At 41.0% G+C, this 27,713-nt stretch overlaps 1 protein-coding gene across 12 annotated transcripts in view; it reads left to right on the top strand.

The window, feature by feature from the left end:
• Positions 1-27,713, top strand: part of GRIP1 (glutamate receptor interacting protein 1) — a 798,871-nt gene that overhangs the window by 719,763 nt on the left and 51,395 nt on the right. For all 12 annotated transcript variants that reach the window (XM_056130719.1, XM_056130715.1, XM_056130718.1 and 9 more), the window contains 2 exons: positions 11,116-11,185; positions 14,799-14,944. In XM_056130719.1, coding sequence (XP_055986694.1) covers positions 11,116-11,185; positions 14,799-14,944 — 216 coding nt within the window. The remainder of the gene's footprint in view (positions 1-11,115; positions 11,186-14,798; positions 14,945-27,713) is intronic.

Consider the following 27,713-nt stretch of genomic DNA (forward strand, 5'->3'; position numbering starts at 1 on the left):
CCAGCTTCTGATACCAAGGAATAAACAGGGATTTTTTAAGTGGGGTGCTTGAAAAGGTGTTAACTTGAACACATACAATTTTGTGTCCCAAGTGTTCTTACTCCCACCTTAGCTACTTGAAAATGATATAAGGGGCTCTGCTGTAGCTCAGGGTAAAGTAACCTGCCTTGCAAGTGGTAAGCTGTGAGTTCAATCCCCAGCATTGCTCCAAAATAGAAAAAAAAAAGATAAGTAAAATAAAATTAGATAGTGGAAGATTTTTCAAAAGGCAAACATGCATAAAGAGAAGAGGAAAGGAAAACAGCACCAACCAAATTTGGAAAGGGCAAAGAAGAGGAAGAAAGATAAATTTAAAGAAAAAGAGAGAAAAGCAGCCCCTGAACTTGATTGACACGCAGAACTTACAACACATTTAGAATTGGTGGGATGGGAAACTTCTGGAAGTGAGAGCCAGGGTAGAAAGAGGACAGGAGGGTTGAATAAAAGTTGACAAAGCATAAATTCCCTTAGTTTGATGTTGGTGGGTCTCACGGGTGGCTTATATGAAGTGGGGAGGAGAAAGACAGTAACTTTCTCCCCAGTCGTCCCTGCCACCCGGGACTCAGGGTTACTGGGTTCTTGTCTCGCATCGCAGAAAGGAATTTCAGGAGTAGACGAGCAGTGAAATAGATTTTATTTGGAGGATTTTTAAGGTGTGGAGAGAGAGAGAATGAGAGAAAGTAATGTACTCAAGAGAGAACACGGGCTTCTCCAAGGGCAAAAAGAGCCCCTACACATGATCACGATCATGACCATCCTGTTATTCGTCGATTTCCTCGAGCAGGCCCCAGTAACGTCTCCTTCGTCCTAGCCCTGAGATTTTTTTTAAAAGTGCCATATTCAAGGCTCTTTCAGAGTTAGGAGAATGAGACCCATCATTGTTACTGATATTTGGCATATTGGGTACGCCACGGGAAGTTTGCCAGACTCTGCCGTGTGGGCAGACCATTTTCAGTAGCCTGCCAGTTTGTCCAAAGTAGGAATGAGATAATAAGATATAGCGCGTCCGCGCGCACTTCCGGGAGCTGGGTTTTATAGTCTCTGAGTCTTGGCCGTTGATGGGATTACACGGCGCCAGGGGGCCAGTTGGTAGGTGTGACCCCCGCCTACTGGAATTTGGAGGATCTGGGTGGAGGATGCTCAGCCACAAATCCGAGTAGGCTTGGAGATCTCAAGCCTACAAGCCCCTACACACATCCTAGCATTATACACAAAAGCATGAAAAGTACACATCTCAAGAGGGGAGATGCGGATGACACATGTGCTCCGCCACGTAGGCGCAATCAGCCCATGGGCTCGTGTAGCATATGCGTGCCCTTCCTTTGTTCAAGGTGGCCTTTGTAGGGTTTTTCCAACCTGCCCCCATGTGGGGCTTGGTGATGGTCTTCTTTGGGCTGAATCATTTAAGTTAATCGAATTAAAAGGGAGGTCCAAAAAGAGGAACTTCCTGGGGAGAAGGCGTATTTCCTCAGGGTCTGTCAATGGTCTTATCAGGTCTTTGTTTTCTGCATCCACAAGGTGGATCAGTCCTAGAATTCTTCTTCCAACAAACAAACAAACACTTTCCTCCCATTGTTCATCGATTTGCTCGAGAGGACCCAGTAATGTCTCTCCATTTTGAGACTGGTTGTTACTGTGTTTGGCATATTGAATATCTTCTTCATGAAACTTTGTTAATTGAGTTTTATTGCCAAGGGCCTTTCCCTATCTACCTGCCCACATCATATCGCCTCCCCCTATTTTCCATAGCCAAAGCACACCCCCTTGACAGAATCCTAGTTTTCTTCTCTGAAAAACTTGAAGTGGAGAGTCTCTACAGTGGGAACACACAGCTGGGAGGAGTACTGCTTTAAAACCAGACTAAGTGGGGGCCAGAGATGTGGGCTGGGGGTAGAATCCTTGTCCTGTATCCTGCCCCACTCCCAACAGTTAAAGAAACATATCAAGTGGAAATTCCCAGACCAAATATTGAGAAAGCTAGTCTACGTCTCTGTCTTCTTTCCCCAGTAAATTTGAAGAAGGCAGCTAGCCAGGCTTCCTCTAGCTGGAGGAAAAACTGGGGCTTCTGATAAGGACTGGGCAGCGCAGACCATAGTGCCCAAGTCCTGCTCTGCTGCCCCAAATTTTCAACAACTTTTGTGGCCCACACTTAACTGTGAACAGACCGCTAAGAACAAAAGTGGACCCTCAAGGAAACCCTCTCCAAAAAGAAAAAAAAATACTGAGAAACAATGAATATAGGAGGAATTTTACAAGAAAATAGCCATCATTAGCATCTTTAGCAGCACAAAACACTGTCCCTGGGGAGAGGAAATGCAGGCAACATCATCAATAACAAAATAACGGAGAGAAGAGCAAAGAACCAGAAGAACCAAAGAACACTTGAAAGTCAAATATATGACAGAAACAAATTTGACAAACATTACTGGAAAATAAATTTGAGGAAAATGTCGAGTAATTAGAACAAACCAACAAAGAAATGAGGCATGCGAGATAGGGAATTGATATGAAATAAGTCCAATTGAATTGGCATTACAGAAACCCCCCCAAAAAACATCAAATTAATGTCAGAGCATTTCCTAGAATCAATAGATACAACCCAATGCATCCTTGAGCCATGGATGAAAATAGACCCAAAATTTGAATATGATGACAAGCAGGGAGTGTCCTACAATTTGTCTGTAAAACCAGAACCACAGTCTCAGAATGGTGTCAGGTTTCTCCACAGCAGTTCTTAGAGCAGTGGATGTGTGCCTGAGAATATATGAAGGAGCACTATTTTCAGCCTACAGTTTTCTACCTATCAATCAAAAGTGAAAACATTGTTTTTTAAGAAGACATTTCCAGGTTTTCGAGATCTCAACAAACTTTTCTCCCATGCAGCATCTTTCCTCAGAAAGTTTGGGGGGTGGAGTGATAGCACAGTAGGTAGGGTGTTTGTCTTGCACGCAGCCGACCCTGGGTTCGATTTCCAGTATATCCCATATGGTCCCACAAACACCGCCAGGAGTAATTCCTGAGTGCATGAGCCAGGAATAACCTCTGTGCATCACTGGGTGTGACCCCAAAAAGCAAAAAATATATGTATAAAGTTGTTGGAGAATGTGTCCAAAAGGTAAAAGCTCACCTTAACTATAAGGAATCATTTCCTCTCCCCCTGCCCCTGCCCCTGCTCCCCAACCCCACCCTCACCCCCTGGAGGACACACACACACACACACATACACACAAACACACATGAAGAAGCTTACTTTATAAAGTAGAAACAGTAAGAGAAAATAACAAAATAAGATATATAACAAAATAATATAAAAATAACAAAATAATCACTGTATCACTGTCATCCTGTTGTTTGTTGATTTACTCGAGCAGGTGCCAATAACGTCTCTATTCATCCCATTCCTGAGATTTTAGCAGCCTCTCCTTACTCGTCTTTCCCAACGATTGGAGGCTCTTTCAGAGTCAGGGAAATGAGATCCGTTATAGTTAGTTACTGGTTTTGGCATATCGAATATGCCACGGGGAGCTTGCCAGGCTGATACTCTCGGAGGCTTGCCAGGCTCTCCAAGTGACATATATATATAATATTATATATATATATTATATATGTAAAATTTGTTGCCTACTGTCTGAACTCCATCAAACATGGTGTGGTAATTATGGACAATGGATAGGAAGTGTCCCATGATGTGTCATGTGGCCACAAAGTGGCCACATGGTCCAGAAAGTGGCCTGGAGTGTGTTGGTGGTTGGGTAGTGGAGGTTGGCTGCCAGTGCTGGGTCCCTTGGGGCGGGGAGGGCTCTTGCCCTTCCCCCTCTGGGGCGCCCCAAGTGAAAGCAGTCTGGTGCAGAGTCCAGTGGCATAGTTATGGGGTGTTCCTTTAATACTCCCGTCTGGGAGGAGCAGCCGTCTGGGAGGAGCAGCGTGAGTTCTAGAGGGTGGCCGATGAGATTATCTGGTGCCAGTAGGTGTGGATTATGGGTGTGACCCCTGGGTCACTGGAAACTGGGGGAAGCAGGCAGAGAATCTCTGCTCCCCAGTCCTGTTGAGTCCAGAGTCCAAAGTTACAAAGTTCTGCATTACCTGGGTTCCATGGGACTTCATTCCTGCATGAGGCTCAGCCTGAGCATCCAGAAAGCGACATGGAGTGTGGCGGTGGTTGGGTAGTTGAGGTCGGCTGCCAGGGCATATTAAATATAATCACTGTCACTGTATCACTGTATCATCCTGTTGTTCATCGATTTACTTGAACGGGCTCCAGCAACTTCTCCATTCATCTCAGCCCTGAGATTTTCTTTTCTATTTTCTTTTTCTTTTTTTATTAGTGAAACACCGTGAGGTACAGTTGTAGACTTACAAACTTTCGTGCTTGGGTTTCAGTTATACAATGATCGAGTACCCATCCCTTCACCAGTGCCCACTCCCCACCTAGTAGCCCTCCCATCCCCACACCCCATTCCCCAACCCATCCCACCTCTGTGGCAGGGCATTTCCTTTTGCTCACTCTTTCCTTCAGAGTCTTGTAGTTTGCAATAGAGGTATTGGGTGGCTGACATGTTCAGTGTATAGTCTACTTTGAGCATGCATCTCGTATCCTGAGCAAGTCCTCCAAACATCCTTTACTTGGTGTTCCCTTCTCTATCTGAGCTGCCTTTTCCCCAGCATGTGCTGCCAGCTTCCAAGCCCTGGAGCATACCTACTGGTACTTATCTCAACTATTCTTGGGTGTTCGACTCCCATTCTGTTACTTTATATTCCCCAGATGAGTGCAGTCTTTCTATGTTCAGCCCTGAGATTTTAGCAGCTCTCCTTACTTGTTTTTCCCAATTCTGCCATATTGGAGGCCTTTCAGGATCAGGGGAATAAGACCCGTTACTGTTACTGTTTTTGGCATATCAAATATGCCACGGGTAGATTTTATAATATATTTTAATATATTATAACATAGTATATTGTGGTAATTATAATAAAACATAATGACATATTATATTGTGATTGCTTTAGAATATATTATAATGATATAGTATTATATATTGCTATATAACACATTATATTATGTAAACAATATAATTATATAATATTGTGACTAGTCTGTTTTCTTTGTTAACTTATTTTACCTAGTCTTTGTAGGACTGGTTTGTTTTGAACTTTTTTTATTTCCTCACCATGAAGTTTCAAAGTTATTCATGATTGTGTTTCAGGCATGCAATGTTTCAACACCATCCCTTCACCAGTGTATGTTTTCCTCTACCAGTGTCTCCCATTTCCTTTGCCTCTCACTCCCATTTGTCTGCTTCTACAAGAGGTACGATAGATAGATAGATAGATAGATAGATAGATAGATAGATAGATAGATAGACAGACAGACAGACAGACAGGCAGAGAGGCAGACAGGCAGATGGACAGACAGTACTGCTGCTGACAGGGTTTCATACATAACATTTTGCCACTTTCAGCACCACCTCCTCCTCCCAGCTGAATGCATCCCTCCACTGTAGGCATTACTCACCCAGTCCTAGCCCCCACCCCCCTCAAGTGACGTGTTTCTTACTGAATACCAGTTCTCATGTTGTTTCCAGTGTCTTTGGGTATTTGTTGTTTCACCATTGTGTTTCTTTATTCTCAAAAAAACTGGGTAATTTTTAAGCAATTTTATTTGTTATCATCATACTTTAGGTAACCTGTTGACAGTAGTGCCAACATTTATGGTTTTAATGCACACAATGACCACACCTTACTACCACCAAGTGACCAAGATTTTCCACTAATTTCCCCATGTCACCCCAGTACATTTCATCATTCTCCCTCACTTGGGGAATTACCTCAGGAAACTGAACCCACAGAAAGTAAAACTTAGGAATTTGAAACTACAGATAAGAGAGGGTCTACTGTAAAGACAGAAAGAATTGGATTTAGGATACAGAGACTTCAAGGATGCAAAAAAAAAAGTTTTTAAATGATAAGATCAGAGGGCTAGGACTAATACACATCCTCAGAATCATGTCAGCCAACCAGTGAAGTGCTTGTCTTGCATGTTCTTGTCTTGCATGTTCAATTTCCAACACCAAAATCACATTTGGCCACCTGAGCACCACCAGTAAGGGGAAGAAGAAAGGAAGGAAGAAAAGGAGGCAGGGGGTGGAGGATAAGAAGAAAGAGGGAGAGGAAGAAAGAGAGAGACAGAGAGACAGAGAGAGAGACAGAGAGAGAGAGGAAGAGAGAGAGAGAGAGAAAGAGAACTGAGACAGGATGAGAGTATACTTGTTTGAGGAAAACTCTCAATGGACCAGTGCCAGACCGAGAAATAGTTGGGAACTCTAAGACTATAGAAGCCAGGGTAAAGACATGCATAATGGAGAAGCAAAACAAGAACTTGTCTTAAAGTCTGCAGGCTACTTGTGAATGTGGATCCTTAGTACTTTGTTGCTTCTTTGGCTATTTGCCTGCTTGTTTATTTTGTTTTGTTTTTGGTATCAGAACCTTGAGGCATTTATGTACTTGAGCCACAATAGCATTCAAACCCCTCATAACTGCCTCCTTGTTTCATCAATTAATTGGAAATAAAGTCTATGGAAAGTTAGTTACCAAGATTGGTATAGTAATCCTAAAACTAGTTTCAGATATTGTAAACCTCAAATAAAATTCCTGATATAATTTAACTTATTGAAAGATTTACATAACCTGGATAATCTATCTTAGGAGGTGAGTGAATGACAAACACAAGAAAACTAAGCAAATGAAGACATCAAGACAACAGAGAACTACAGAGGAAATATGTCATGCAGAAAAGGCAAACAATCAGAGTGTGCTTCTTGACTTGCGTGCAGATGCTGTTGACACAGTCATACAAAAATAAATACCAAATATTGATCTTAAGAAGTGTATGACAAAACTGTATTGGAAGAATAGGCAGTCTGGGTAGGATTAGGCTTATGCACAAATATGATGGTGGTGTAGAGATGAAAGCAAATTAACTTGTCTTTCAAAGAGAAAGTCAACAGCTAACACTGAAACCTAGCTCTGTTGTGATAATTATATACTAATTTTCAATTGCACATCAACAACTACACCTAGAGAAATAGGAAATAAAGTCCAACTCTCTTTAAGATTTTGACTCTTTAAATATGCATATTTTGGGGGCTGGAGCAATAGCACAGCAGGTAGGGCGTCTGCCTTGCATGCGGCCGACCCTGGTTTGATTCCCAGCATCCCATATGGTCCCCTGAGCACCGCCAGGGATAATTCCTGAGTGCAGAGCCAGGAATAACCCCTGTGCATGGCCAGGTGTAACGCAAAAAGCAAAAAAAAAAAAAAAAAGGCATATTTTCATCTAAATAAAAGTAAAAAATTAAAAATAATATAATAAATGGTTTCCTTAAAAGGTTCAAGAAAGTATGAATTGGCAGAAAGAAAAGTATTATCATGTTATATAAATGGACGCTTGTGATTTGGGAGAAAATTTCATTGACATTATCTTACTGGATTGCAGAAGTTATATGTATAAAAAAAAAAAACCATAACAGTGATTTCTAAAAAAAACTTATAGGCAACTCAGAAACTGCAGCTCTTATAGGGAAAGCACTAAATCAGAGATTTTGATTTGCTCAAGCAGGCCCAGTAACGTCTTCATTGTGAGACTTCTTGTTACTCTATTTGGCATATCGAATATGTCACGGGTAGCTTGCCAGGCTTTGCTGTGCGGGTGAGATATTCTCGGTAGCTTGCCGGGCTCTCCAAGAGGGGCAGAGGAATCAAACCTGGGCTGATTTGGTCGGCCGCGTGCAAGGCAAACACCTTACCCACTGTGCTATCGCTCCAGCCCAAATCAGAGATACAAGAAAAAAAATTGAATTAAAATTATTTTATAAAGAATACATGTGGAGAAACAGCATTTAAAGTTGAATATGTAAAATGAGATTTTACATCACTTTTTTGTCATACTTTCCATTTTTTAACTCTTGACAGATTTATATTATGATTCCAAGAGATTGTGACTGTTGCTCTTTTTCAAAATTCACTCCATTTTTGTTGCTCTTCTTTTCTGAGCTACCCTCTTGACCCATTTAGTAGTGGAACCTCCCCCAGTAGGAGGTGTATATATGATCTTCCCACTCGGAATCACTTTGCTGAAGAGAGAAAACAATTTCATGCCTAAGGTCCTCATGAGATTTAGCCAGCCCTGCATCTCCTTTTCACCTTGTTACTCCTGGGCCAAGGTCCAGAGCAGAAGTGCATGGTCCCATCAGCACCGCCAGGAGTAATTTCTGAGTGCAGAGCCAGGAGTAACCACTCTGCATTGCCAGGTGTAACTTAAAAAGCAAAAAAAAAAAAAGAAGAAGAAAAAAGAAATGGTGGTGGGAAATGTATATACACTGATGAAGAGATGGGTGTTGGAACATTGTATGACTGAAACTCAATCATGAACAACTTTGTAGCTGTGTATCTCACTGTGATTCAATTTTAAAAAATAAATAATTAAATTAAAGTTTTAAAAGGGAAAATTAAAAAGAAATAAAAAAGAAAGAGGAAAAACCTAATACATGTGAGACTGGCCCTCACCTTAGACCATAAGCAGTTTTAACCATTATGCAAAGCTATATGTGCTTGTCCAAGAGATCATGCTGTTACTTCCCTCTGTTTCACAGATGACAGAGATGGCTTTGATTTAATTTGTAGCCTCCATTATTGTTTCATTGTAGATTATTTTAATGCAAGGTGGACATTTGGGGAAGGGTCTCATAAACAGTGCTCAGGAGACCCAGGGTCTGTCCCATACTTGGCTTGGCTGTGTGGACCTGACAGCTCAGTGTTCTGGCTGGTCCATGCTATTTGGCCCAGTATTCCTGGAAACCACCAGAGCCACACCTGGTAGTACTGAGGAATGAGGAGGGTGGGGGTCAGTGAAGTGTGAGAGGTGGAACTGGGTCCCTAGTACATACAATGCAGGCACTGCAGTCCTTTGAGCTTCTCCCCATCCCTAACATGGATTCTCTTTTTAATCAAGGAAATATTGAGTGTTCTGTGATGGCACAACAGCTTGGCAAAATATTGTGTAAATTCATTGGCAGATGCTAGTAAAGTTATACATGCTGGCAATAGCAACATTTTTATTTTTGTGCCCTATGCCCAGAACAATTTGGAGTTCTGAAATATGACATTAGTAAAAATGTGAGATGACTATATTTCTCTAGAGGAATTATTTCAACTCATTGAGTGGAGTTTTAAATTATGAACTAATTGCTAATTGTAGTGAATAGAATGTTTTGCATTCTTTGCTAGATGCTGAGAATAATGATCGAATGTAGCCATATTAACATTGATTCTGAACTAATTTAGATGGTGGCAAGGTATTCATATATTTGCATTCTCTTTTAGTGTTGTATTGAGATATTAAACCATCTGCTCTTATGCATAATCATTTTCCTGGAATTCAGATGGGATTATGGGATATGATATGGTTCTGTGATTGTTATAGGGTTATCAGACTGTTTATAATAAAAATCTTACATTAGGGGCCTTTTAATGATCTTTAAAAACAAATTACTCCAGGCCTCAGGTTAGAAAAACATGTCCTCTTGGAAGCATTTTGTTTTGTATAAATGTTGGTGTAGCATGGTATGGTGAAATATCAAATATCTATTCAGTGTGAACTTTCTAGGTATGGTGACTTTGTGTATTTGTAGGACTATAGTTCATTTCAGGATTAGCACCATGTCTGCTCATTACTTATTGCTTTTTATTCCCATCACATGGAAATATAACTAAGAAAGCCAAAAACTAACCCCTGCACTATAATAGTTTCCCAGCAAATTCAATAAACATATAATTTACATTTATGAATATGTTTAAAGTTATAAGTTGCCCCCAAAATGTACAACTACCAACAGTATTAAGTCCTTCCGTTGTTCATCGATTTGCTCGAGCGGGCCCAGTAACGTCTCTATTGTGAGACTTCTTGTTACTGTGTTTGGCATATCAAATATGCCACAGGTAGTTGCCAGGCTTTGCCGTGCGGGCAAGATACTCTCCACAGCTTGCCGGACTCTCTGAGCGGGGCAGAGGAATCGAATCCGGCTCGGCCATGACGGCCATGGACAAAACAAATGCCCTACCACTGTGCTATTCACAAACATTTACAGAGCATTCTAGAATTTGTGAGCAGTCCATGAATTTTGTGAGCAGGTTAACGCTTTTACTGTTTAGGAGCTGAAAGAGGTAGTATAGCAGGTAGGTTATTTGCCTACCATACAGCCAACCCAGATTTGATCCCTGGGTCTCTTATGGTCCCTCAAATGCCACCAGGAGTGATCCCAAAAGGAAGCAGAGTCAGGAGTAAGCCCTTAACACTGCAGAGTGTGGCCCCAAACCCAAAATAAATAAATAGAAAAAAATAGAACTTTTACAGTTTATCTAGCAAGGATTTTTTCAACAAAAGAACTCTAAAACAGTAGTTTTTTCCACTTTTCCACTCAGTGTAGTCATACATAGTACTACAGTGGTTTCTCTTCCTTGGACAGGAGTAAAGGAAGGGGAAGAAGAGGGTTGTGTAAAAATACCTAAGGAATAGGACTAGAGAGAGAGTACAGTGGGCTGGGTACTTGCCTTCCTCGCAGCTGACCCTGATTCAGTCTCCAGCACTGTAGATGGTCCTCTGAACTCCACAGGACTTATCCTAGAGCACAGGAGTAAGCTGGATGTGACCCATCCCCACCAAAAATAAATAAATAAATAAAAAAGTAATATCTAAGGGGTGCCCTGATGGCTTCTACTCATACTGGATTATCTGTCTTTTCTTCTTCCTCTCTAGAATCACTGATTCTAATAGATCTCAGCCTCCTAAAAGATTGGCAGCTTTCCAGTTGCAGATTTAATTGACTTTGCTTTTGTGGCTAAATTTATAAAACTAATGCAAACCTTTTTTATAACAAAATATAATGGAAACATTTTCCAACTCATGTGTTTATTGTCTTTACATTAATACAAACTGTACTTGTGTGAAGTTCATATAAAGAAGGGGAAGTGTGTAGTAGGGGTGAATCATGGATGTGAAAATGTGACTCTTCTCTGTTACCACAGCACCCTCCAGCAGGAAACCCGGAGACCCCCTTGTCATTTCAGATATCAAGAAAGGCAGTGTGGCACACAGGTAAGAAAAGATTTTCTGGTTCATTTCTACCCATTTTCTTTTCTTGTTGTTGTTCTTAGACTTAGGGGTGCTTGGGATTACTCCAAGCTCAGAGCTTCGGCAGATCCATATGATATTGGAGATTGAATCCAGGCCTGCAGCTTGTGGGGCATGCATTCAGCCCACTAGGCTATCTCTCTGTTCCCACAATATTGTGTCTTGATTAAATGATCCCTTCAATACCCAGGGCAGACCTGTGCATGGTATTCTCAGTATTTTCCCAGATAGCCAGTTTATTATCTGTGACATTCCTAATGTAAGGAGCTTTGTAGACCTCTCCTATTATATCAGTTTATTTCTTCAACCAATAGAGACCAGAACACTAGAAAATATTTTTTAGGTCTGTCTTGCATAGGCTGCCCTTCACTGATCTTCTTTTTACTTTTATTTTTATTTTTTTTTATGGGAGGGGGTGGTGGGTTGTTGTGCTTAGGGCGACTTTTGACTCTGTTCAGAGGTCATTTCTGGCAGTGCTCAGGAAATCACATGTAGTGTCCAGGGATCAAATCACTGTCAGCTATATACAAGGCTACTCTCTCTCCAGCAGCCCTATTACATTTATGCTTCATTTTCATTCATTCATTCATCATCCTGTTATTCGTCGATTGCCTCGAGCAGGCCCCAGTAACGTCTCTTTCATTCTAGCCCTGAGATTATATTCAAGGCTCTTTTAGAAGAATGAGACCCATCATTGTTACTGGTATTTGGCATATTTGGTACGCCACGGGGAGTTTGCCAGACTCTGCCCTGTGGACAGGCTACATTTGATAGCCTGCAAGTTTGTCCAAAGTAGGAATGAGATAAGATGTCATAAAAAGATGTCCTGATAAGATGTCGTGCAGCCGCAAATGCGGCCGCGCGATTCTGGGGGCTGGATTTTATAGTCTCTGAGTCTTGGCCGCTGATGGGATTACACGGCGCCAGGGGGCCAGGTGGTGGGTGTGACCCCCGCCTACTGGAATTTGGAGGATCTGGGTGGAGGATGCTCGACTCCAATCCGAGTAGGCTGGGAGATCTCGGCCCCGGAACCCGCGTGGCTTTGTCCCTCTGCCAGTACCTTCATGTGTGCGGAGAGTGGTCTCAGCATGATGGTGGCTGGTCCTGGAGGTCTTCGGCTGCCGGAGTCCTGGTCGGGGCGGGGAGGAAAGCTCAACCCGCTCCCCTCCAAGGGACCCCAGCGAGGAACAGCCAGGCGCAGGGGCAGGAGACTGCTTCATAATCAGCTAAAACCCAAGTTGGCCCTAATTATGAGAGATACCTCACAGATAAGTAGCTTATGGAGTTCTTTCTTTGGTAGATTACAGAAAGTTCTGAGGAAGTAGCATTCTTTTTTCTTTTTTTTGGGTAAGTAACATTCTTGAACATTGAACGATATTCATAGCCCTTATTTGATCCATCAAAATCAAGGAGTCACAAACAATTTATAATATTGGCCATATATATATATATACATATATATATGTTTTTTTGGGTCACACCCAGTGATGCTCAGAGGTTACTCCTCGATCTGCACTCAGGAATTACTCCTGGCAGTGCTTGGGGGACTATATGGGATGCCAGGGATTGAACCCAGGTTTTCCACTTACAAGACAAACACCCTACCCGCTGTACTATCTCTCCGACTCAGATCAAAAATATTTTTAAGTGATTGGGGAATGCTGGGGATAGTACAGGCACTTGCCTTGATTGTGACTGACCCCCAGTTTGAATCCCCAGAACCACATATTGTCCCCCAAGCACTGCCAAGAATTACCCCTGAGCAGAGCCAGGAGTAAGCCCTGAACAGCCCCAGATGTTGCCCCACCTCCAGAAGGAAGAAAGGAAAGAAGGACAAGGGAAGAGAAGATAAAGAAAAGGGAATGAAGGAAGAATAAGGAAAAAAGAAAGGTTGGGGGTATGGACATGACTGCTAACTTTATTTTTACCTTCCGACTAAGCATCAAAAAAACAAAACAAAGCAAAATAAAAAACCACCCAATTATTAGTACTATCAAATAAGGACATTTTAGGGACTGGAGAGATAGTTAGGGAGTAGCCTTGTGGTAGCCTTGAAGTGAATCCTGGTTCAAATCCCTGGCACCAAATATGGTGCCCTCAGAAGTAACCTGCGGGGGTCACTCCTGAGCACAGAGCCAGGACTAGCCCCTGAGCATTGCAGGCTGTAGCTAGGAGGGGGGGAAAATTCCAAGTCAGGTGGATCAAACAAAATAGGTAAAGGTAAAGGCCCTCCCGTTGTTCGTCGATTTGCTCGAGCGGGCCCAGTAACATCTCCATTGGAGACTTTGTTGTTACTGTGTTTGGCATATCGAATACGTCACGGGGAGCTTGCCGTGCGGGCGAGATACTCTCGGTAGCTTGCCGGGCTCTCCGAGAGGGGCGGAGGAATCGAACTCGGGTCGGCCATGTTGGCTGCGTGCAAGGCAAACTCCCTACTGCTGTGCTATTGCTCTAGCCCTACAAACAAAATAGATGTTCAGCATTTAACAGCCAGGACATAGGCCTGCAGTCTGGGCCCAGGACGCAGCTTTCCCATTCTCTCCAGGTACTCCAGTTTTTACAATCTTCTAACCACAGGGGCATGAGCCTGGCGCAGAGAGTTTGGGACATGCATCCCTAAGAGGTGCCCCAGAAGAAGGCTAGGAAGAATAGATGCTGGGAAGCAACAGTATCCAGTATCTATCTATCTGAAATAAAAAATAGATAGTTCTTACCAAGATGTAGCCTTCCTTACAGATGTCTCTCTGTGTTTATGCACAAACCCATGTTTTTATTATTTTCTTATTTCATAATGGACCTTTAAAGCTTTCCCTGGGGCTGAGGAGGTGGATCTACTGATAGAACACCTGGCTCGCATTTCTAAAGCCCAGAGCTCCGTTCTCAGCTCCTCATGCCCTGCTCAACCCACCCCCTGCCACTGTAGCCCTTCCTGGTACCACCGCAGCTGGACACTGCACCTCCAGGCTCAGACCACCTGACCCAAGCTGGGAGTGTCCCCTATTTAAAAAAAAACTAAAAAGTAGTTGACCACATTGATCATGGGTGGCGTTAAACTACATACTATCTAGTTCACTTTTTCCCCCTGTGCAGTGAGTTTCCAGGTGCCGGTGGTCATAGCAAACATGCAAGCAGTCAGAGGTCTCACCAGGTCCATCACCCCCTGACTGCCCTCACTCTACCTCAGCCCTGTCTTAGGATATGGACTGCCAGAGACCAAAAGGGAAGCAGAAAGGGGAGAAACTTGCAAAGCACCAGGTCTTGTGTATGGGTATGGTTTAACTTAGGCTCAGGACACCATCTCTATAGCTCGTGATCTGTCTTCCTAGGAACCTTAAATCTTCTAGCAAAAAATTAATATAGATGCTCTTGTTTAATTATAGCATAATAGAAAAAAATTTTAGTGTCTGCAAATTAATGGCACAGCAGTCATATGAAAAAAGCCTGGGGAAAAGGGAATATCAGTAAAATGCAGTTGGGAAGCAGCTGAAGAACTGCTTTTCCTCTAAAGACTTCCATAACCTACATTATGCTTCATGTCCTTGATGGTGTGATTAAGTTGCTCTGCACTTTCTAACAGAACTGGAACCCTGGAACTTGGGGATAAACTGCTTGCAATAGATAACATCCGGCTGGACAACTGTTCCATGGAAGATGCTGTTCAGATTCTCCAACAATGTGAGGACCTGGTGAAGCTCAAAATCCGCAAGGATGAAGATAATTCAGGTATTTCAAGCCTCCTTAGTTAAGATTGTATCCTTTAAAAGCCCATCTGTCACAATAGAGACTCAGTCTTGATGTCTGATGTACAACAGCTGGCTGGTGACACGGTAGTGACATTTTCCATAGTTAAAAGTATTTTAAAATTGTGTTTGTGGCATAGATGAATTTCAAATGAAGATATTTTCATGATATAAATATCATAGCTGCCTTAAGACAATTTTAGGGATAAAAACAAAATTACCAATACCAGCCTAATATAATGGAACTAGACATGTTCTAGTTGAAATTATAGTATAAAATTTAAATCGCAGTGGTTCTTAGTTTTTTGCTTACCTTAGCAAACACTTTGCCATTCTACATGTCCTTATTCTCTGTTACTTTTATGCACTGTGTCATTTATTTATCATTCTTCTCATTAGGATTGCTTCAGTTGTTTCATTATTATAGAAAATACAATCATGGATATCTTTATGAAAGATTCAACTTTCTCCTTTTGAATTATTTCTGTAGGAAATAGTCCTAGAAGTAGAATTGCTGGGTGAGAATATAAAGGACTCTAGAATATAGAAAGGAAGACAGAGAGGAAAAGAAATTGAGTGGGAGTGACAAGAAGTGGATGGGTAATAAATCACTGTCACTGTCCTCCCGTTGCTCATCAGTTTGCTTGAGTGGGCCCAGTAACGTCTCCATTGTGAGACTTGTTGTTACTGTATTTGACATATCAACTATGTCACAGGTAGCTTACCAGGCTTTGCCGTGCTGGCAAGATACTCTCAGTAGCTTGCCGGGCTCTCCAAGAGGGGTGGAGAAATTGAACCCAGGTCGGTCGGGTCAGCCGCATGCAAGGCAAACACCCTACTGCTGTGCTATAAGTATATCAGTGGTGATGAGGAGTAATATAGCTAATACCACCAAACCAAGAATCAACAACACCAAAAGCATGAGATCCAAAGCCCAACAACCAAATTAGAATTGTGCCTTTCAAGAAGGCAGGCTGGAAGAGGGCAGAAGCTGGGGGCGGTGGAGAGTGGGAGGGAGTGGAGAGATCTGGGCACACTGGTGGTGGGACTGGAGCCAGAACACTGTATGCCTGAAACTTAACTATGAATAACTTTGTAAATCACTTATATTTTTAACTTTAAAAAAATTGTAAAGGCCATGTGTAGGATTCCTGAAGAGTTGTGTATCATGTTTCTTTCTACAAGGAATGGATTCATCTTTAGTGTCTCCAGCAATGCACAAATTCAGTGGTGCGTTGCTTCTCAAACTTTCATAGGCCTCAGACTCATTTGAGAATTGCTAAAACCCAGTTTCTGGGCACACTCTGAGCTGTATTAGGGCTGCTCTGAATAGAGTATTTTAAATTTATTTTTATAGTGTAGTTCACTTGGTTACAATGGTCTTGACATTTATGATTTTGATGTATAGAATTCCTGCACTTCACTACCACTGAAGTGGCCAAGACCCTCTGATTGTCCTTATGTTACTTCTAGTCCACATTGCCCTTCCCTTCCACCCCAAATGATCCCAACCCCAGGAAGTAGGGGTTGCTGGGTCAGAATATAAAGAATATAAATAGATATATTTATAAAGAATATAAATAAATAGTATAAAGAGATACTCTTTCTAACAAACATTCTTGGAAAGCTTTCAATAAAAAAATAAATCTAAAGATTAAGTCTTGAGCAGCAGACTAAATACAGACACTCTTTCATCTTTTATCTGGTTATAAAATAACCAGGAGCAAAAGCAAAAAAACACATTAATTGAAAGACTCAACTTTAATAATTATTGAAACATGTGTATATATAGTTACATATTTAACACAAGTGCTTAAAATATTTCCAATCTTGTGTTTGAAACCAAGGTCTCATACTGTTCTGCTGATTATAATTACAAATTTTTATTTATATTTTTCTAAACCATATGCATTATACAAATTTTATGGCTTCCAATTTGGTTATTTTTTCAATACAGTGGGAACTGAAAGAATTTAAGACTATCTGAATGCTTACTTCATCTAGAATTTTATTTCCTCCAGTGTGTTCAAGTTTTTTCTCTAATTAGCAGTATTTTGTTAAATGACCCTTCTTTATTAAATCTTCCCAAAGCATTTCATTTTATTTTTACAGATCCACTATCATAGGTTATGTAAATTTGTTAAATTACACATTTACAATACCAAGTAAAGCTGGCATAAACAGGCTTGGGAATAAACATAATTGATTCTAAAATTGCATAGCCCTAGGAGTACCAGCAGCAGAGATGCTAGAAAGAAACATGTTCTTCTGGAGCATTCCACTGTATTGGTCATGATATTTTGCAATAAGAGTGGAAGGCTCAAATTAATCTTGTAACTTGGTTCATTGGAATTTGGTTGAGAGCTTGAGCAGCTCATTATTTCCTCCCAATAAGTAATGAGTTGTTAGTATTATGGAATCCTCAGTAACCAAATCATCTAATTCTCGAGAGCATGGTCTTCTCAGGTCATTTGTTCATGATTTCTTTTCAATGCCAAAACAAGTTTGCTGTTCTAGCCAGCAGAACACCTGGTAAGAATGATTATATCGAAATATGTGTATATTTGCAATCATATATATGCAATCATTATTTTTAAATTTTTAAAATTTTTTGGTTTGGGGGCCCACCTGGCAATGATCTGGGGTTATTCATGGCTCCGCACTTAGGAATTACTCCTGGTTGTGCTGGGGGGACCACATGGGATGCCAGGGATTGAACCCAGGTTAGCAGTGTGCAAGGCAAGCACCCTACAATAAATTCTTTGGCCTCTCATCATTATTTTCTAAGTAATTGAGTTTTTGATACCTCATTTACATTCCTCCCCTTACATCCATGCTTCATTCACACTTTCTTTGGGGGATAAGGGATAAATCCCCCAACCCCCTCCTGGGATGTGTCCTAATGAAGAGACAAAGCCCTGTGGAGGCACCATTTTGCCTGATTTGTCCAGCTAAGCAACTCTTGCTACCTTCCTTGCAGAGCAAGGGAGAAAAGTTAAGCCATCATCTCTGGCTCCTAGCTGGCGGTGTTCCAGCTGTGGCAGACACAGACTTTGTAGAGGAGGTTTGGAAACAACAGCTGATTCCTGGAGAGCTCATTCTGGCTTCCAGTCTCTGCCTTCCTTGGGTTTATTTTCCAGCTTTACTCCTACCCACCACAGTCCCTCTGCCTAGTACTATGGTAGCTATCCATACTATTAAGGTATTATTGTTGGAGATATTCATAATGATGATAAAAATTTCTTTTCCTTATTTAATTTTTAAGGGTAATGTTAAATCCTAAATCATTTCATTGAAGACTACAACATATCCACAAGCAAGACTGTCAGTATAGATTTAAGGAAAATATTTACCCCAACCAGATTTTTTTCAAACTAGTATACTAGTTAAAAGTTATGCTTGTTCAGACATGTTTGTATCAATAGACAACCTGAAAATTATCATCTGCTTATTGATCTGGTAAAACTTAAATGATCACATATTCTACCCTTTCCCCATATGAATATACAAACATAATTGAAGTAACTAAATTGGTTTTTTTCTTTTAGTTTGGGGACCACATCCAGGTGTTCTTAGCTGTGGTCAGGGTGCCATGTTGGTGGCTGAATCCAAACCTCCCATATGCAAAGCATATGCTCAACCCTTTGACCTATTTTTGGGGCCCTGATTCTTTTTCAGAGAGGAACAAAGAAGAAAACTGTTCAGCATATAAAATATCTTTATAGATGAATACAAAATGAGCAGTCTTTAAGAGTATATTAAAATCATGCATAATTTTAAAAGAGAGCCCTCTCACATTTGAGCTGTGAGTTTGAGCAAGTTCTTTAATCTGTCTGAAATTAAGCTCCATTTTTAGTATTAAATTCATAATCTAACTCTGGAAGCTGCCATAATTTTTTGAAAGAGATATTTACTGGCACAATCTAGATTCAATAAGTGGGAACTATTTTTATTTTTATTACTATTGCATTCTGGGATACTTCCCCTCCCCCTTTTCCAATCTTTCATCAAAGATTTTCGATAATTGTACTCATCTGAATCAGACTGGCAATGTGAGTGGTTGTCATCCTTGGTCTTAATATTTCAAAATGATAGTGTTCCATGTGGATTCCCTACTCCTTGAAATATAGCTCATACTACTACTGTTCTTCCATAATGTACTCAAGGGATTTTCTAGTTCTTTTATTAACTACCTGATCTTCTCCATCTTTGATTCTTGCATCAAATGCAGAAAGTTTATAAGCAACCATTCTCGATAGAATTTGGTTTCTAACTGAGCCATACTGAAGTTGGGTTTAACAGATGCTGCTTTAAAATGGACTCATCTCTTCCAGGCATCTCTTCCAGGCGTATTTGTTTCATTGTTCTGCCATGTAACTTACCCAAAGAGATACTAGAACTATCTTCAAAGCTTATTAGTCTTTGTTTTTCACTGAACTGTACAATCAGTATTTATTTAGTGTCCATAAAGTGCTAGGAACTGTGCTAATGATTGCCAGTTCTTAGGTTCAAAAGGACACTGAGTGTACTCAAACTAAAAATCAATCACGACCCTATGAGAGAAACAAGAAAATGAATAATTCACATTCCATGGAAATGCACAAAATTCTCTTAAGAATGTGGGATTGGTTTGGAGCCTGGCAAGTTCAAGGAAATGCTTCTAAACTATCTTGATCTTGATCTTGGAAGTATTTGGAAGGTGGTGTTAGAATCCATCAGAGAAAGTGCATGAGCTAGTATCATGAGGTTAGAGAGCGTGGCATATCCCAGTAGGCAAGACAGCTAAGGCACAGACTATGTATCAGGACTCAGTTATAAATGAGCAGAAAGTACACTGAAGCCGATCATTGTGGTCCTTTAAAACCATATCAATTTTTAATTTTACTTCTTTCCTTTCCATTGTACTTTACATAATATAGTTGCAGTCATGTTAACCTTCACCACCACTACTGTGGCCAAGAGCCGCCACCATTGTGTATGTATTATTTCTTCCTTTTCCCATACCCTCCTTCCCACACTTCTAGTAATACCAGTTTAATCATCAAAAGAAAAGGGTATTATCTGTTCTCTTATTTTATTTCCCCATACACCATAGATGATTGAGATTGTCCAATATTTGTCCTTCTTCCTCTGTATTATTTCATTAACATGATGCCCCCTTGTTCTATCCAAATTCAGCAAACTTCATGATTTCATATTTTCTTAGAGCTGCATTATATTCCCTTGTCCATGTATACCACAACTTTATTCATCCACCTGTTATTGTAAATTTAGGTTGTTTCCATATCCTGGCTGTTAGACTTTGGACTGAAATGAACATAGGTGTGCATATATATATTTTTTTGAGTTAGCATTTTTGTGATGTTGAGGTAGATACCAAGAAGTGAAGTCAGTGGGCCACATGGAAGCTTGATTCTTAATTTTTTGATAAATTTCTAAACTTTTTTTTCTAAAGGCTGAACCAGATGTCATTCCCACCAACAGTGAATGAGGGTTTGCTTTTCCCCATATCCCTGCCAATACTGGTGGTTTTTAGTTATTTTTTCGGGTGGCAGGGGGAATGTCATTCTCTATGAGTTATGAGAAACTATCTCATTTTTATTTTGATTTGTATTTCCCTGATAAAAACTGATTCTTGACACTTTCTTATATGCCTGCCAGCTGTCCTTATGTCTTTTTCAAGGAAGTGTCTATTCCTCACTCCTTATTTTTGATGGGGTTATGGTTTTTTATTATTGCTGAATATTATGCTTGATTTTTATAATCTGGAAAAAAAAATGATTTGCCTGGGAGTGTGGACTTAGCAGAAGAAGGTCTGCATGACTTCCTGGAAGGAAAAATAGTAAACATACCCCGGAAGGGAAAGCATTAAAGGACTTAAATCAGGGAAGTGAGCCACCCTTTTTGTAAAGTGGCCATGATGGCAATCATTCGCAAAGGTAATAAGTAAGGCCTTCAAGAGAGAATGGATCAGCCGTTTCTAGTTCAGGCTGAGGAAAGCAGCAGATTTAAATGAGTAGAAGCTGACTTCACATGGGATATGTGAGGAAAATCACTTTTGTGAGCATCACTTTTCTCATCTATGAATCTCCAGGTATTGCTTCCTCCCAATGCTCTTTTAAGGATCAACAAGAGAAAACATATTTAAGTATTCTACAACCATATTTGGCCCCTGGTAAAAATCAATTAATGCTATCAACAGCCATTGTTTGCTTTTGTTTTCAACTTTACTTAAACACTATGGTTCACAGAGTTGTTAATAATGCACTTGTTTCTGGCATCTAATGTTCCAACACCAGTCCCACCACCAGTGTAACCTTCCCTCATTGTCCTCAGTTCCCCAACTCCCCAAGCCTGCCCCCTTAGCAGGAACAATATACTTTGTTTTATGTTACTTGTCACAACAAAATGGCTAATGGAATTATCGAAAAATACTTCAGTGAAAGAAAAATTGTGAAAATTGTTATATCTCATTAAAGTCATGATCTAAGGGTTTAACTGAGCTGTTTGTTTCTAGTTGAGTCTTCTGTGTTACTGATTTTGTTTATTGAGTTTAGTTAGCTTCTGTGGAACTTTCCCATGTAATTTGCTATGTCCTACTGAGCTGTCAGTATTGTGTTGCTTGGTGCTCCTGGAGCTCCCAGTTCTACGATCTGAAGAACTGGGACAATTCTCAGCCCACCCCTCCTTCCAAGGGAGACCCAGAGTTTTCAACCAGAAAACCAGTATACCTGGCTTGGCGTCTTTGCAGAGATTAATTGTGAAGCAGTGAAGTTGGACCATTTGCATGGTGGAAGCAGTGGAGTGTGGGAATGGCTGCGGAGTCTTTGGCAGGGCAGGAACTCAGCCCAACCCCTTTGTGAAGGCCCCCTAGAGCTTTCAGTCTAAATACCATGAATAAAAAAATTGGCAACTTGGCTTGCATCTTTTCCAAAATTATTTGTGAAGTTGTGAAGCTGAGCCGTTTTTTACATGGTGGTGGCTCTACTGTTTTTCAAACACTATATTCCAATGACTGAGCCAGACTGTAAAATCATTTTCATTTCACCCTCCCTTCCCTACCCTTTGTTGTTGTGATGGCCAGGGATGGCACACACAGGATTGTAGTTCTTGCTGGGAGTCTCACACTTTCATTGTGATACTCCCACAAACTCAATGTGGTGCACTAGAAAGAGATATCACACACCGTGTTCCTTCACAGGGCTCCCAGGAACAGAGCCCCAGGACCTCACTTGGTGCATATCGGCAGCTCTGGGGACCAAACTCTCGGCCTCACGATCTCAAGGCTTTTTCAAGGTGCTTTTCACCAAGGAGTTGCTCCCAGTCCATAAGATTTTAAAAATTAATTTTAGCTGAATCTTAAAAAAAAAATTGGGGTTATTGAGAATACCTTCTTTCCTCTACAGTAACTATTTTGTCTTTAGAAACTTTTATGTGTTTTTAGTTTGGGGGTCACTCTTGGCAGTGCTCAGAGGATCATGCAGTGGTGGGGGATTGAACCCAGGTTTCCTGTGTGAAAAGCATGTGCACTAGCCCATTGAGCTATCTCCATCACCCCTGAGTTTTCATCTTTTATTGTCACAAATAGAACCTAATAGTTCCTGATTGTGCCCAAGTTTCTAGAACAGTTCTAGAACAAGATTCTAGGCTGCTTCCTAATCCTCAGATCCCCAGAATCCAAATATAATTATAAAAATATAAAATCTATTATTTGCCTTGACTGCATCTATACATATTGTAAATGGGGGTGGGAGGGTGTAAAGAGAATTTAAAAGGTGCTTAAAACAAACCAATGAATTAGGGGAAACTGTGGGAAGAAATCATAAAGACTTCTAAATCTGTCTCAAATAGATTCCAAGGATTTTCTTGTCTTATATTTCCTTTGTATCAATCAGGTATGTGCCTGCTAATGATTTTTCTCATAATTAGGAGCACCTCACTTCTAATAGATATAGTATTGTTTTACAAACCATAAATTAGTTATTTTACCTTCATGGGTTCTAATCTACACAGAGAAACATTTCCAGACTGTAGATTGTCGCAACCAAACCAAATTATCTTTACATGTTTCCAAGCAGTCTTAAATATAACCTTTTTATTTATTTAGTTTTATTAAATCACCATGAGATAAACAGTTACAAAATTGTCCATGGTTAGATTTCAGTCATATAATGTTCCAACACCTTTCCCTTCACCAGTGTACATAAATATAGCCTTTTAACCCTGCTCTTCAAAGATTTGGGCATTCTCTCTCTTTTTCTAGCCCATCAGGTCTAAGCTAGCTCAGTAATTTGTGGCCCCTTCCTTAAACAGTCTACTCACTCAACCCTATCACGCTAGATTTAAGTAGCAGAGAGGCTTCATTACAGGCAAGCAAAAATGATTCTGATTGTGCAAAGAGCAGTGGTTGGAATTGTGGCAAGAAGCTTGCCTCAAGCACTTGTGATAGATTTTTGTTTAAGTACTCCTCCCTTTTTTATCTTTGATCTCTCAAATTAATGACTCTCTAATTGTGCTTAATCGCAGAATCACCCAAAGGACTTGGGGGAAAGTACAGTTGTTGATTTCCTCCTCCAGAGTGACTGTGGGTTTTGAGTGGAGCTGTATTTCTAACAAGTGGATGCCAAAGATAGGGTTCCTGGTCTGCCATGTGAAGCACTGTCACAGAGCAGCATCGTTAGGAAGCTCTGAACATCCATAGGAAGAGCAAAGACTTAGTAAGTGTGAGTCCCGACCACCACCAGATATAGGCCTGATGATCCCTGAGCATAGCCAAGCCTAAGCACCAAACCATTAAGCCTACATCACTGGGCTCAGTGATGTACATGGTTTCTATTTTTAAAATCATTGATTACATGACAAGAATCAAGTTTCACTCTAAAGCACTGAAACTTTTGGTATGTAATTTTGACATGAGCAATTAAGATGACCACACAACAGAGTGGAAGCTGCATTGTATGTTATAAGTGGTTTCTTTCCTCTGGCCTGTCTATCTCCAAGAAATGGCAGATTCTGAATGAATTCTGTCACTTTTTAGTTGAAATGAACTTTGATTGACCCATACATTTATGCATTCCAAAGGCTCTCTCCCAAATCCAAGCCATCCATTTGGCCAGGGAAGCAGCTGCCATTATGGATTCAAGCCAGAATGTTCATTTTGTTAAACAGGCAGCACTCAAGAAGCCTGAAAATAACATTGCAGATAAGTAATGCTGCAATTTTGCATCTGTTCCATGGTCCCATTAATTTTCTTAACTAGAGCAGAGCAGAACAAACAAGTGGGCTGGTCCCATTTCTTGTCTTTCGCTAATAGTTGTAAACCTTCTGGTGTGATATAAACACTGCTTATAATATCATTAACATCTGTTTAAGCTCACTTTGAAAGTTCCTTGTGATCCTGCATTTTTCCTTCTCAGAAAGTTTCTGGACTGGTTAAGCATTCCACTTACTCCAGTTTAAAGCTTTCTAAGCTGGAGCGGTGTCAAGGAGCAAGTGTCTTGGAGTGTTTCCACCTCTGCAATGCTCTGAGCTTCACTGGCCATTATCACCCTACTCCTAAGCTACAGGGCCCTTCCAGCTGCCAGCTGGGCTAAACCCAAGAAGGCAGACAGGAGTGCAGCCTAAAGCTGACTCCAGCACTCATGGAACCACGGAGGGAGGAAGTTGTAGGTTTGCTGGTGCCCACAGTTGCAACCAGGTTGTGTTCTCACAACTCTGAATGAGCCAGATTTAGTTTGCATTTCCTTGGAGAAGAAAACTAGACTTTTGCATGAAAAGGAGAGTGATTCTCAATTGCTTTCAGAGACTGTTCCTTTGAAACCAGTGAGAGTGTGCTTACATCCATCCATCCTTCATCCATCCTTCCACATTTTTGTTCAGGCATTTCTTTGTCTCCTAAGCTAAGCATCTCCAGACTCCAGGAATATGAAGATAAAAAAATATTTATTTTCAAGGTTTTTTCGTTTTATTGTTGAGAGGTTTTGTTTGCTTGTTACAGGAACAGGGGATGTGAATTTGGACCACATGCAGCAGTGTTCAGGGATTTTTCTGGCTCTGTGCTCATGGGTAACTTCTAGGGGTGTTTGGAGACCATATGTACTTCCAGAGATTGATCAAAATACAGTCAGCTGCTTGTAAAACAAGCTCTGTAACTCCTGTACACTGTTTTCAGCCCCAAGATGATTCCATTTTAATAGAGGAAACAAGTAGAGAGAGCATTAAAACAGTGAAAAGAATATACTAGAATATGCCTTCTCTGTGAGAGCAGAAATTGCTTCTTGGGAACCGAAGAATCTTAGATATTCCATTACAGCGGTATGTGACCCTCCAAAGTGCAGTCCTACCAGAATGAATCCTATTCCTTCACATTTCATTCCTTACATTCGAGAGAATTTAAATTTAATTTTCTTTTAGGGCAGGGGTGGGAAGGGATTGAGTGGAAGAATAAAAATGGAAGTTGAAAAATACTAGAAGAATACACAGAGGGCATGGGATCTTATCACAATGGCCTTGTGCCCCAGTGGGGAGTCAGAAAAATTTCCTGAAATTCAAGACATCTGAGTCACTTTGTAAAGTAAGAATAGAAATTCTCCAAAGGAGGAAAGCTGCTTATACACAGAGTAAACATGTGTGGGGTTAAGGTGTTAGAAATTGGCTTTTAGGGAATTACAGCAGTAAGAGATTTATGCAGTTGGGTTGCGATGGAGTACACAGTGTGAATCTTTGGAGAAGAAACAGTCCAGCTCCGCTCATACAAAGGAGTTGTATTTTATCCTCAGGGGGTTAGGGCACCAGTGGAAATTTTCAAGGAAGAGATCAGTTTATTCAGATCTGTGTTTTAAATACATTCCCTGACAACCCATATGGTCCCTGAGCACTGTCAGGTGTGATTTCTGAGTACAAGAATCAGTACAGAGCCAGGAGTATGCCCTGAGCACTCTGGGTGTGGTCCCAAGACAAATTGGGCCATAGGCATAGTACAGGATATAAGGCATTTGCCTTGCATGCTGCCAATCCTTGTTCCTTCCCCAACACTACATGTGATCCTCTGAGAACTGCCGGTAGTGACCCCTGAGCACAGTGCTAGGAGTATATCCCTCTGCACCACTTGATGTGGTGCAACCTTGCTCTCCTAAAATATTATGGACTTAGTTTGCCAAGGAAGTGGAATGAAGGAAATGGGAGAGTCCCTGGGGACATTGGTGGAGGGATGCTGGTACTCTGATGGTGGGTGTGGTATGAGGACACTGTATGCTTCTGCTGTTAACAATATTGTGAGTCATGGTGTCAAAATAAAACTTGAGGGGCTGGAGCAATAGCACAGTGGGTAGGGCGTTTGCCTTACACGTGGCCAACCTGGGTTCGATTCCCAGCATCCTATATGGTCTCCTGAGCACCGAGTGATTCCTGAGTGCAGAGCCAGGAGTAACCCTTGTGCATTACTGGGTGTGACCCCAAAAAGCAAATAAATAAATAAATAAAACCTTGAAAATAAAAAAAGCAATAGTAAAAAATAATCTATAGAGAAGGAATTAGGTGTCAGCTGTGCTGGGTGGGTTGGACGTGGGGGCTAGTACATGGGGAGGACAAAAGGCTGGGTACCAAGCTAAGGAAAATAACTTACGAAAAAACTATTGCTGGAAAAACTGTTCAGAGTCCATTGATGACTCCTCTGGGATGAAGGGCAGTGGGAGGCACTGGGTGCCCCGGGAGCATAAGGGCCGAGTAAGACTGGACACAGGCACCATTGCCAGTAGAAGGACTAGACCGTTCAGTTTGTTTTCTCAAGGTGCCCACCTCAGGTTTTCTAATAGAATTAATTTTTTTCTATAAGATGTATTATGAAAACCTCCACATGTTAAAAATAAAGGATATAGGGCCATGGACCATGATGCTTCCTGTAATCTCACCAGTTTCTGACTGCCAACCCATCTGACCTCATCATTATAACCCCTGCACAAAATTTTTCCTCTTCACCCACAACACAATTATTTTGAAGAAATTCTGGGTATCATATAATTCTATATTTTAGTCTTAATGTATCCCTAAATGATACTCTTTTAACAAGATTTATAAAACCCATATTTATTTACAATAAATAAAACTAAATGGGCTGGAGCAATAGCACAGCAGGTAGGGCGTTTGCCTTGCACACTGCCTACCTGGCTGACCCGAGTTCGATCCCTTCGCCCCTCTTGGAGAGCTCAGCAAGCTACCGAGAGTATCTCGGAGCTATAGTCTTGCATGCGGCCAGCCTGGTCAAGCCGGGTTCAATTCCTCCACGATTCCTCCACAATTTCTCTGCGATTCCTCTGCAATTCCTTCGCCCCTCTCGGAGAGCCCGGCAAGCTATGAGAGTATCTTGCCCGCAAGGCAAAGCCTGGCAAGCTACCTGTGTTGTATTTGATATACCAAACACAGTAACAATGAGTCTCGCGATGGAGATGTTACTGGGCCTGCTCAAGCAAATCGATGAACAAAGAGAGGACAGTGACAGTGACAAAACTAAATATTTATTTTAGTGGTGGGATGGTACCATACCATAACCACCAACAACTCAATAGCATTCCACCACTGTACATTGGATCCCTCCACACATATGTGTATATATGTGTGTGTATATATATATATATATATATACACACATATATATGCACACATATGTGTGCATGTGAGTGTAGTCTGTGTTTTGGAATTCACTTGGTGTTTTTTGTACCTGTGATAGAGACCTTAGAGTGAAATTGCTGGGTCAT

The sequence above is a fragment of the Sorex fumeus genome, unplaced genomic scaffold, assembly GCF_029834395.1.
Source record: "Sorex fumeus unplaced genomic scaffold, SorFum_2.1 ptg000081l, whole genome shotgun sequence".
NCBI lineage: Eukaryota > Metazoa > Chordata > Mammalia > Eulipotyphla > Soricidae > Sorex > Sorex fumeus.